The sequence below is a fragment of the Gopherus flavomarginatus genome, chromosome 5 (genome assembly GCF_025201925.1).
Source record: "Gopherus flavomarginatus isolate rGopFla2 chromosome 5, rGopFla2.mat.asm, whole genome shotgun sequence".
Lineage (NCBI taxonomy): Eukaryota > Metazoa > Chordata > Testudines > Testudinidae > Gopherus > Gopherus flavomarginatus.
In genome coordinates this window covers 96270173-96282860 of record NC_066621.1, presented here as the reverse complement: position 1 = coordinate 96282860, position 12688 = coordinate 96270173, and the positions used below count along the sequence as shown (strand labels likewise).

General features: G+C 42.6%; 1 protein-coding gene across 4 annotated transcripts in view; it reads right to left on the bottom strand.

Moving 5' to 3' along the window:
* Positions 1–12688, bottom strand: part of VPS39 (VPS39 subunit of HOPS complex) — a 49480-nt gene that overhangs the window by 19481 nt on the left and 17311 nt on the right. For all 4 annotated transcript variants that reach the window (XM_050954942.1, XM_050954940.1, XM_050954941.1 and 1 more), the window contains 6 exons: positions 12086–12178; positions 10782–10965; positions 10056–10176; positions 8049–8169; positions 7501–7630; positions 6333–6475 (listed from right to left, as the gene is read on the bottom strand). In XM_050954942.1, the coding sequence (XP_050810899.1) occupies positions 6333–6475; positions 7501–7630; positions 8049–8169; positions 10056–10176; positions 10782–10965; positions 12086–12178 (792 nt within the window). The remainder of the gene's footprint in view (positions 1–6332; positions 6476–7500; positions 7631–8048; positions 8170–10055; positions 10177–10781; positions 10966–12085; positions 12179–12688) is intronic.

Genomic DNA, 12688 nt, shown 5'->3' with positions numbered 1-12688 from the left:
GATGAGGCCTCACCAATGCTGAATAGAGGGGAGTGATCATGCCCCTACTTATACAGCCCAAAATGCTGTTAGCCTTCTTGGCAACAAGGGCACACTGTTGACTCATATCCAGCTTCTCGTCCACTGTAACCCCTAGGTCCTTTTCTGCAGAACTGCTGCCTAGCCACTCGGTTCCTAGTCTGTAGCAGTGCATGGGATTCTTCCATTCTAAGCTCCACTAATTTATCTAGTTCTGTTTTTGAATCCTGTTATAGTCTTGGCCTTACCAGAGGATGTTGTGAAGGAGTTCCACAGGTTGACTGTGCTTCGTGTGAAGAAATACTTCCTTTTGTTTGTTTTAGAACTGCTGCTTATTAATATCATTTGGTGACCCCTAGTTGGTGTGTTATGAGGAGTAAATAACACTTCCCTATTTAACACTTCCTTTCTCCAAACCAGTCATGTTTTTATAGACCTACTATCATATCCCCCCTTAATCTCTTTTCCAAGCTGAGAAGTCCCAGTCTTATTAATCTCTCCTCATACGGAAGCCGTTTCATACTCCTAATCATTTTGTTGCCCTTTTGTGAATCTTTTCCAATTCCAATACACTGTATCTTTTTAGAGATGGGGCAACCACATCTGGACGCAGTATTCAAGATGTGGGTATACCATGGACCCTTCTTAATGATTCCCCACATTTTGCTAGGTTTTTTGACTGCTGCTGCACATTGAGTGGATGTTTTCAGAGAACTATCCACAATGACTCCAAGATCTCTTTCTTGAGTGATAACAGCTACTTTAGACCCCCATCATTTTATACGTGTAGTTGGAGTTATGTTTTCCTACGTGCATTACTTTGAACTTAACACTGAATTTCATCTGCCATTTTGTTGCCCAGTCACCCAGTTTCGAGACATCCTTTTGTAGCAATTCGCAGTCTGCCTGGGATTTAACTATCTGCAAATTTTGTCCCCTCACTGTTTACCCTTTTTTCCAGATCATTTGTGAGTAAGTTGAATAGGACTGGTCCCAGAAAGACCCCTGGGGGACACCACTATTTACTTCTCTCCATTCTGAAAACTGACCATTTATTCCCACCCTTTGTTTCCTATCTTTTAACCAGTTACCGATCCATAAGAGGACCTATCCCAGGACAGTTTATGTACTTGAAAACTATTATGTCTCCCCTCTCAGTCTTCTCTTCTCCAGACTAAAACCCAATTTTTTCAATCTTCCCTCACAGGTCATGTTATCTAGGCCGTTATCATTCATGTTGCTCTTCTCTGGACTTTCTCCAATTTGTCCACATCTTTCTTTAAATGTGGTGCCCAGAACTGGACACAATACTCCAGTTGAGACCGAGTCAGCGTGGGGTAGAGAGGAAGAATTACCTTCATGTCCTGCTTACAACATTCCTGCTAATATATCCCAGAATGATATTTGCCCTTTTTTTTTTTTGTTTTGTTTTTTTTTGGGGGGGGGGTGAGGGGTGGAGGACAACAGTGTTACGCTGTTGACTCACATTTGGCTTGTGGTCCATTATGACCCCCAGAAACTTTTCTGCAGTGCTCCTTCCTAGGCAGTCATTTCCTATTTTGTATGTGTGCAACTGACTGTTCCTGCCTAAGTGCAGTACTTTGCATTTGTCTTTATTGAATTTCATCTTATTTACTTCAGACCATTTCTCCAGTTTGTCCAGATCATTTTGAATTTTAATCCTATCCTCAAAAGCACCTGCAACCCCTCCCAACTTGTTAACGTCTGCAAACTTTGTAAGTGTACGCTGTATGCCGTTATCTAAATCATTAATGAAGATATTGAACAGAATCAGACCTAAAACTGATCCCTGCTAGACCCCACTCATTACGCCCTTTCAGCTTGACTGTGAACCAATGATAATTGGTTGGAAAACCGTTCCCAGAGTGTAGTTTTGCACCCACCTAATAGAAGCTCCATCTAGGTTATATTTTCCTACCTTGTTTACGAGGTCAAGAGAGACAGTATCAAAGGCCTTAATAAAGTCAAGATATACCACGTCTACCTCTTCCTCCCTATCTACAAGACTTATTACCCAGTCAAAGAAAGCTATTTGGTTGGTAAGGTGTGACCATGATTCTCTAAGAGTAGGACGGGATGGAGGGGAAGGGGTATGGGAGGCTGAACTGACAGTGCAAGAAAGTCTGAGAACCAGCACTGCCTCGGCCACGCCGGAGCTATGAGAATGAGCTTGGTCAGCTCCACCTTTAGCTTAAGGATAACCTCTGGGATGAGCAGGATCAGGGAAAAGCATACAAAAGAGACAACTGCCGGTTGAGATGGAAAGCATCAGACACAGAGCCCAGATTGAGGCTCCCTTTGAGAAAAAAACAGATGTTTCCTTTCTCCCTTGTAGCAAACAGATAGATCATCGGAATGCCCCAAGCTGCAAAGATAGTCACTAAGGCAAGTATCTTCCGGGTTATTTGTGACTCAGGGAAGAATACCTGCTGAGATGGTAAGCAAGATGATTCTGGCCCTCAAGTAAGTGGTCAGTTATCAGAATGATACTCTCTTCAATGCAGAACTGCCAAAAGCTGATTGCTTCTTGGCATAGCATCCTGGAGAATGTTCCCCCTTGTTTGTTAACATAATAGTGACAATACCACCACGATGATGTATGTGAACCACTAAGCCAGGAGTTCTCAAACTGGGGGATGGGACCCCTCTGGTGGTCACGAGCTGTCAGCCTCCACCCCAAACCCCACTTCACTCCAGCATTTAGAATGGTTTTAAATATATTAAAAAGTGTTTTTAGTTTATAAGAGTGGGGGTCATACTCAGAGGCTTGCTATTTGAAAGGGGTCCCCAGTACAGAAGTTTGAGAACCTCTGCACTAAGCCTCTATAATGGTCCAGAAAAGCATGGCATACATTACAGATAACCCAAAGCTCCAGCACATTGATAGGCAGTGGATTCCTGCTCCAACCTCAGACCTTGAACTTGCAGCAATCCTAGATGCACTCCCCAGCCCATCAGGGAGACACGAGTGACAATGGTTTTTGCTGGTAAGGGCCAGACGAAAGGAATGCCCTGATAAGCATTCTTGGAAAGCATCAAGCACTGCACTGAGTCTAGGACCAGTGGAGGGAGATGGACCAATCTGTCCAAAGAGTGAACAATCTGTCAGTAAGCTGTTCTGAGCTACTTCTGAAGGGGGCAAAGACAACCTTGCAAACTGGACCACCTGTGTGTAAGCAGACACACAGCTCAAGAGCCTCAGGCACATCCAAACTGTTCCGAAAGGCTGACATCGCAGACTGAGGAACAGGTGGCAAATCACCTGAAAGTGATTAGTCAGCAAAAATGCTCTGAACCTTGTAGAGTCTATTAGGGTCCCAATTTTCTGAGTGAGAACCAAAGATGACTTCCTGGCATTTAGGATGAGACCAGACAGTCTAACAAGAGCAGTGTAGTGTTGACAAAGGATTTCCTCGCTGGACTTGCCTCTCAGTAGCAATTATTCAAGTTTGGGGAGATGTGGATTCTTTTCCTCCTGAGGTATTCAGTCACCACAACCATGCATTTGGTAAAAAAACACCTGAAGAGAGACTGAAGGGAAATACCATATACTGAAAATTGAGCTCCGCTTCGACTAATGAAAGGAATTTTCTGTGGCTCGGTAGAATTGCCACAGGAAAGCAGGCATCCTGAAGGTCCTTAGCAGCAAACCAGTCATTCTGAGACAACACGGGGAAGATGATCGATAGTGACCATTGAGAACCTCAAGTATCTGATATTTGTCAAGGCCACAAGTGTCAAGAATGGGTATTACACCTCTCCCTTGGATCTGGGCACCAGAAAGTACTGGTAATAGAAGCCCTGACCCCAGTGTTCTAGCAGAACCCGCTTCACTGCTCCCAAAGCCAGTAGAGCATCTTGTGAGAGGGATCCCTGAAGAGGGGGTTGGGGGGGGGGGAATAGAAGGAACTGGATGACACAGCCCAATCTGATCATGCTTAGGACCCAGCTGTGATCGGTCCCAAGCATTGGGAAAGCGAGCCAGCCTGTCCCCAAATCAGAGGATAGGGAGAAGGGAGCAACGATCGGAACGCTGTCCCGAACCAAGGAGTCAAAATGGGTGGCTGGGGGATGCCTGGGGAAGGCATGTGGACTGGCCAAACCCCTGAGCCAAATGCCTCTTCCTCTGGGACCTATGCCACTTTCTGGGGTAACCCCACTGTCTTGGAGGAGGGAAAGGCTGACCAAGCATGTGCAGCAGACAATACTGCTGCTGATGATCACTGAACTGGTGCTTCTGCACTGCCAGTGTGTACACCCCCAAAGAACATAATGTAGCCCTAAAGTCCTTGAAGGAATGTAGAGTCATCCATTTTGTCCAAAAAAAGCACTAGGCCTCCAAAGGGCAAATCCCCTATGGCTTGCTGCACATCAGGAGCGTGCCCAAATTCTGCAGCCGAGATCCCCTTCTCATGGTCACCACTGAGGCCACTCTCGCCAAAGTAGCCACGACATTCAGCATGGACTCCAACAAAGTCTTAGCCACCCAGCATCCTTCAGTGATAAAGGCCCAAAATTCCTCTCTCAAGGCTTCAGGCAGCTGGCCTGCAATCTTAGACACAGCCGTCCAGTTCACAAAATCTATTTGGACAGCAATGGCTGCTGATTAGCAAGGCACATCTGCAAGGAAGAGAAGGTGTAAATCTTCCTACCCATCAGGTCCATTTGTTTAGAGTCCTTAAGCCTGGGAGTGGACTTAAATCGGCCCTGCCGAGCTCTATCATTCATTGCAGTTACGACCAGGGAATTTGGGGCCGGACAAGAGTAAAAACCCTCAAATCCCTGCACCAGAATGAACTAGCACTTCTCCATGTGCTCCGCAGTTGGTGCTATCAAAGCCAGCATGTTTTAGAGAACATTAGCAGGCTCTCAGAGCACATCATTAATAGAGAGGGTGACCCTCCCAGGAGCAGACAGCTGCAGGATGTCCAACAGCTTATGGGTATTTGCCTGCAGAAACTCTGCCTGAATAGCTAGGGAAGCAGCCACACATCACAAGAGGCCCTGGTAGGTCTTGAAATCCTCTAGTACCGAAGAAGAGGAAGAACCAGGCACCATGGAATTGTCCAGGGACAAAGATGAAGCAGTTAACCGTGCCCGAGATGGATCCAGCTCCAGGACTGATGGACCTGGACAACTCTGGAGGCTTCGTGCTGGGAAGACTCCACCAGTTCCTGGGCCTGTAACAGGCACAGACTTGCCCAGTGATCTTGCTTTAGAACAAGATGAAGAGTTGTACCTCTGCAAGCAAGAAGTGTCCCAGATTGCATGGAGGCCACTGGTAGAGACAGGGTATTAGTAGCTAAAGCACAGCAAGCACCGTGCATGGGGATCGTTGGAGATTGCTCCTCTGCACAGTGTTTAAATCCTGGTGAGACCACTACCAGAAAAATACTTAAACCAAAAGCTAACACTAATTAACTATATACAACTAAAAAAGTCACTAAGAAATAGAGGTTCCAAGGCTGGACGTCTGTGTGGTTCCCGACTCCAGCCAAAAGTGGGAAGATTCTCATCCCAGCACGTCTCCAAGTCCCAAGAAAACAAAGGAGCTTTGCAGCATTAATTTGACTATCAGAATGCTCACTTAATAGCTCTCTTGTCTATTGCTTTAGTCCTATGTTACACAAATATCTAACAATAATTTTCAGACATACTAAAACCATCTATTTTTGGCTCCCCAGAAAGATTCAATGTGTATTTTTAAAAAAGGTTTACTGCCAACTTGTTCACTGTAATAAAGGTACATAAATGTTCATGTAAAAGCAGCAAAGAGTCCTGTGGCACCTTATAGACTAACTTATAGGAGCATGAGCTTTCATGGGTGAATACCCACTTCGTCTTAATAAATATGTTAATATTTATTAAGAAATCCAGAAAAGGGCCAATTTGACATTTGAATGTTGTAAAGTTAAGAAAAAAAGTGAAGGAAACCCTCAAAATAGCGAGCATGAATGGAGACTTTTTTTAAAAAGCTAGAGGCATTAAACAGTGTTCCAATTTCTTAAAATCAATAGAGAAGTTTAATTATACAGCAAAAATATAAGTACAGACACGAGCTATCCATTCAGTCTATTATGCAGAAGGATTCAAGCGAGAGAACAGATAGTAGTCAGTGGCAACCAGTGAGAGGGAAAGCATAGCTACCAGATACATTTGGGGTATGCTCCAAATCCAGCACTGTATTCTTCTGATACATCTCCCTGCTATGCAATACCCCCTTACTGAAGTCAGGGGTCAGGGCTGGGCATCAGAAGCCAAATTCCCTAGAGGTACATATTAACAGCATTTACCTGAGTTAGATAGTCTATGAGTGCTAAGTGTGCTTTCTCTAGCTCAGCCCCAGAGAGCACAGGCAGAGGATTAGGATACTGCAACTGTTTCCTGTAATCAGTGGGCAGCAAGTCAGGATACAGACCCATCACATGAGTGGGATCTAAGCGAAAAAACAAAACAGTATTTGTAAGTTTCATAGCATCTTGTTTTTCAAAACACCAGTATTATATAGCTTTCCAGTAATAAGTGCAGTTGATCATAGACAAACCCCCAACACTTAGTAGTTTCATCTTCCTGGTGCTTTAAAAATAATTGTCTCTACACTATTAAATCACTAATCAAGTATCTCTATTTTACACACAAGGAAATGGAAGCAGAAGTTAAGTGAGGCAAGAGGGAGATAGACAGAGCAGGAGCAGAACTCGTAAGTTCATGCCTTCCCCGACCCACAATATTCATTCTGTTGCTACAGCTTAGTGCAGAACCCCAGCACTAAGAATGAGATTCAATGGCAGGACTGTGAATTAGTAATACTGCTGGTTGCAAAAGGCTCCTAGAACAAGACACCGTTGTAATAAATCCAATGAGCTTCTGAAAAGATTACAAGAACAGATCTGACCAGCAGTTCCCATTACTAAATGAGGATCAGTTTCACACAGTTTACGAACTCTAAAGTTCATTACTTAGGTTAGAATTTAGGACCCCTCTGGCTCCTGATCTGTTCCTCTGGTCCCAGGAGCTGATTTCAAAAGGTCCTAACTCCCAAAAGTGACTTAGGTGCCTAAGACTCACTGGAAGTTATGTCTTTAGCTGAAAACTGACTATTCAGGAACTTTTGACATTCACTCACTTCATTCTTATTCCATTCTATGAAATGTCCATCAAGCAGAAAAACAGGTAGGGGCTCACTGATTTTTAGCAGTGGCTGGTGCTCATACCTCAGAGTGAAGGAACGGGCAAGCATACAGATGCCCCTTATACTTCTATTCCAACCTGCAACACTTTTTGTGGAGTAGTAGGGGGGGCGGTTTCAGCATCTAACCAACAAACTAATCTTTGGGCTAAACAAGATGACACTACTTGTTCTCAAACTAAATCAAGATCAGCACTAGCATCAATTTCTGATGAGATTTACTGTAGTCTCCCCTCACCCACATTCTCCAACCCCAGGCTATACCAAGTTACCTGTACCGAGCTTGGCAAAAACCTGCATGGATTCATCGAAGCGCTTCTGGCAGAAGAGGTTAAAGGCATAAAGGTTCTTAATGTGATGAATCTGTTGTTGCTTTTCACTGTCTGAATCATCTTTCATCTCCTACACAAATACAAACCCAGGAATAATAGGAAGAATTCTTGTGCTTAAATATAAAGAGAATGGAGAAGAAAAACATTGACAGTGTTGAGCTTGAAATTCATTGAACAGAATGGGAAAATCCAGGATTGAACAGGTGACCAAAAGTGCCTAAAAAACTTCTAAAAACAGACAGCTTGTCAAGGATGGGCAGCACTGGATAGCAGAGTAGAACCCGGAGACAGGAAGTTGTTAAATGGCTAAAGGGTTAATCAAGAGGAACTAGAGAGTGTGTATGAAGTGAAGTAGGTTAAGACCTCAGGACTTGCAACAGTGCTTAGTGGCAGCAGTTACCAAACAGACTACAGGGACTGGCCCATGATTCTATACCCAGCAATACAAATAGTGTATTCTACCCACACCACTAAAGAAGACAACTTACCGCCAACTGCAGAGCCAATTCAAACTGCTTGTCTTGGAGAAGCTGCTGGATCTGGGTTGCTATGGAGACTGGAAGGAGACGCCAAACAAAATGATTGCTGGCCACATACACAATATTCGTACTATAATTGGAAGAGAAAAGGCAGGTTACCAAGATGTAATAGTGAGGCAAGAACTCTATCCCACATCTTGCAAGAATAGTCAATCCTGGTTAACACATGTATGGCTTAACCAGATATACTAAAGTGGTGAGGTTACTCAAGTTCTCCTTTCCCTGCTAAACATAGTGGTGAAGGCAAAACAGAAAACGATTAAACAACCACTATGAATTCCGGAGGACACTCAGGGTATGTCTATAGCTGCAATTAGACACCTGCAGCTGGACTGCAAGAAAGAACTTCAGAAAGGAACTCAAAGGAGGAGACCATTATCTTGAGGTGCTTATCAAAGGCTTGCTTGTGTATATTTGGGGGTACAAAAGGATGCCCAGGCATCCTTTACTGAGAAAGTAAAAGGACAGTGCTTTTGCTTCATGCAAAAGGAGTCTCAACCAGGCTTGGCTGAAAACACTGAAGAGAACTTTGAGTGAGAAATTTCCTTGGACAAGAGAGTAATTTGGTTAGTTACGATTAGTCTCTAGAAAGCACGTTACAATTTTGTTTTATATGTAACCATTTGTTTCCAATATTCTTACTCATTATTTACTTAAATCTCTAGTCATTGATAATATATATATATTTATAATGAAAACAAGAATAAGTTTAAGTATAATAGTGTTAAGCAATGTGCTCATCTTGAGTTAAATCTTAAAAGCTGGTGTTTGGGAATAGCAGATCTGGTGAGTCTGAGTATTCAGTGGATAGAGGCTGGATGCTGCAAGGAACATTGAGTATTTGGGGGTTGTGGTGTGCCTGTTGCTACCTGTACAGAGAAAGTGAGGTCTGCAGAGGCCTAGGAGGTACTGCTTATGCTTTCAGAAGCTGGTGGTGGTTTCGGGGAGCTGATCACGCATACACAGACAAGACTACTTCATGCTAAGGGCAGCAGTGAAGTGCCTCACAATCCTGGGTACCGTCATAAAAGGTCACAGTATTCCATTTCCACAAGAAGCTTGTCATCAAGGCACTACTGCAGCCACCCCAATAATCAAGCTTGAAACAGGAATCAAAGATTCTACTAGAGAGCAAGGGAACCCCCACTATGCCCTTGAAAGCCATGAGAGATCAGTTTATACGTATTTACTGTCATCAACGTCAAGTGATGCTGCCTTGAATAACATCTACTTTTCATATTCAGAGCAACTTAAACACCCAATTAATCCTCAGTACTCATGTGAGGTAGGTAAGCATTACCTTTTACTTTACAGATCGAGAAACTGAGAAACAGTGTTTAAGTGGCTTAGTCAAGGTCGGAGGGAGTCAGAACAGAATTAAGGATCTTCTAGCTCCCTGTGTTGTGTCAGAACATGAGCCTCCCCAGCCCCCACCCCACAATCACAGACACATTTTGTTACTCTTAAGCCTTTTTAAAAAAAAAAAAAAAAAATTCCCAGAGAAAGTTTTGTGCAAACTTGTCAGTGCTTCTAGCTTCCTTGTATAATAAAAAAGAAAAAAGGGCAGTTATACCCCCCCTAATCACCAGGTTAGATTAAATCAGAACAGGTTACATAACTAAGCAATAAGGATACAAGTATTCTGTCTATATTAGCCACTGCAGAGTGACGAGTTGCAAGAAAGCAGTAGAACACAAGAGAACAGTGTCCCTTATCCAATAACCCTAAGGTCAACACAGCATAGTGTAGGGGCAAGAGGGGCAGATTATTAAGGTTCTGGCTACAAGCTGTTGACAACTTCTGACTCCACAGGTCAGAGAAGAGACAACACGATCAACTCATGATGTTAGTTTACCAGAGTTATATTTCAAATTGTATGGAAAGGCACAATACACAAGCTGTCAAAGAAAGAAAGACTAGGTATAGGGAGAGATGAAAAAGGAAGTGCTCTTGTACCCTCCAGAGGTGATGAAGCGTGGTCTTTGCAGCTCAATACTCTGCACCAGCAGCCGGGGTTCAAAAGTGCGAATCTCCACGTACCTTGGTAGCACTGCAATGATGTATGGAGGCTGATGTTCTGTTTGGGAGATGAAACAAGCATGCATCAGACGGATTTCTCCAATATACCCTGGAAAGGGCCACAACAACTTACTACATAACTTCTCTCCAGAAATTCTCAGTACATTACGCCCTTCTCACCCATCCCCCAAATCCATCAATGAGCTTAATGATAGTAATGAATTGCTGTTAATTTCTATCTCTCATCCACCCCCAGGTTTTCCTTGACACTTCTCTCTCATCACATGCAAATTCTGCAGTACTCAACTGCTCACAAGAGCCAAAAATCAGGTTTTAAATTACAAAAACAAGTGGCACATATGTACTGTCTTATCTGTAGATCTCAAAGCACTTTACAAAGATGGGGTTATCCCACTGTACTGAAAAAGAAACTGAAGGCACAGAAGTTGAGAGCAAGGAAGTGGAGACAGAAATATAACCCATGCCTCTCTGCTCTAATCAATGGGTCACGCTAGCTAGCACTCAGATAACTAAAACCAGCACGACACAATCAAAGCCTCATACATTAAGCTAGTAAACTTAAATCTGCTCCATTCATAAGGAACAGAAAGCTGACAAATCCTGGGTGGGTTACAGCAAGGAAAACCAACTTCTAGTTCTCACCCATAGCTATGGGAATGTCTGTCCAATTCAAGGCACCTTTCTGAGTACAAATCCCTTCTTCGTTAAGTACTACCGTTAGATCATCTTGACCAACTGCAACTTTTCCATCTGCTAAGGGAGCCACCAATGGTTCAAGTTGCTTCCCTGTGGGGAACAGTTCTTTGATGGACCCTTTTCCATCCACCTGTGAGAGGAACAGGGGGAGGGAAAAGGTCATTCAGTTTTCACTGTGGAGTTGTCATCTCTAAACTGTAGAAGACTACTTGATGAAAAGACAGACTTTAGAGTATATTTTTTGGAAAGAGTGATACATGAGTCTCAAAATATCCACTAACACAAGAAGGTAGTTTTGAAGGCTATTTGTAGGTCATCTTTTGTATGTATCAAAATATTACTTGTTAGCATTGCAATTTAAAAATAAATGTGTGTTTTTCTCTTAACTTGGGGAAGCCTGTTCCCATTGCTAATTGGGTACTGTAACTGGATGATCTTGTTATTTAGTCATCAAGGCGTACAGTCTGTATAGCATGATAATACTGATGTCAGTAAAAGTGTGCAGTAGTCCATGGATTTTCCTTGGACTCCCTTCTCATTCATGTATGGGCCTTATTTAAGTGACAGTACCATAGGTATGGACTCCATTTTCCTAAAGTATCAGCATAAAATTATAAAGATGGAAAATTAAAGTAATGGTAATAGTTATGACTTTATTGTTAATGTTTCTGTCAAATTAACCAACAAATAGAAAGCTCTATTTCACTTCAGCCCTGCTGTGGAATATGAAATAATTAACAGTGGATAATTTGGTATTTAAAGGGATGTTGTCAAATTGAAGCAGTTTAATTTCAGCTAAAGGACTAAAATAATTTTGGCGAAGTTACTCTGCCCTTTGAATAACCTCACTTTAAAAAAAAAAACCCTACTGAATAGGTTATCTTTAAAATATTTTACCCTATTATGTTGAGGTGTAAACACACCAAACAAAAGGGAAACTATGGAACTGAGTTAAAGTGCTGCCCAGATGAAAAAATGTTTTCTTAATTTAATTCAGTTAAACTAATCTTAGGTATTACTTGCAACAGCAAGATAATGTTTTTCTTTCAGAAAGACGGGCAATTTAAAGGACCATGCATGCTTTTGTGGAAGGAGGTGTAAGCTGAAAGACAGCATGTCAAAAAAGGCACATTTTTATGATAAATAGTGTATCTCACACTCTGAATCCTCCCTCCCTGGGAGCAGTCTATGTACTCTCCCTAAAATGATTAACATCCCCTTACAAACTCAGTTCAAAGTCCTGTTCTTACCCTTATCAGATAATAGTCTCTCTTAAAACCTACACAGATAGAATTTTCACACCATGCCATAGACTTGGGCACATCCGGCACACTGAAGTCTCCCTGAAGGATGAAAGGAAAATAAGTCACATTGGCTGCCTTAGGAGCTAACTATGCCTTCCCGGGGCTCCTGTTAACCTGTGGCCTGGAAAGTTTGTTTCATATTTAATTGCAGGGGAGACAGTACAGTAACACTGAGCATATAATCCTTTCTTCACTCCTACACAGTAGGAAAGGTTCCTTTTAAGATTGCAGTTCTGTAGCTAGTAGGGTCCTCGAACATTAGATATTACTGCAAAATAATTCTCATTAACATGTTTGCTGCAGGAAAGGGCAGGCTATATCTGTTTAAGAAGTGAAGTCTACTTTAGAATCACTCCCAGCCCTTCCTGCCCAGGGAACGATAGCATTCAGCTAGAATGTCTCAACTCCAGTTTTCTGCACAGAAGCAGGGCATTCTGCAACTAGATATTGTTACCAGAAACTGTCTTTTTGAACAGTTATTTAATTGGGTCTCAAAGTGGACCAGAGCTAGAATGCAGAGGACAATTAGGATTGCATACAAATTGTATC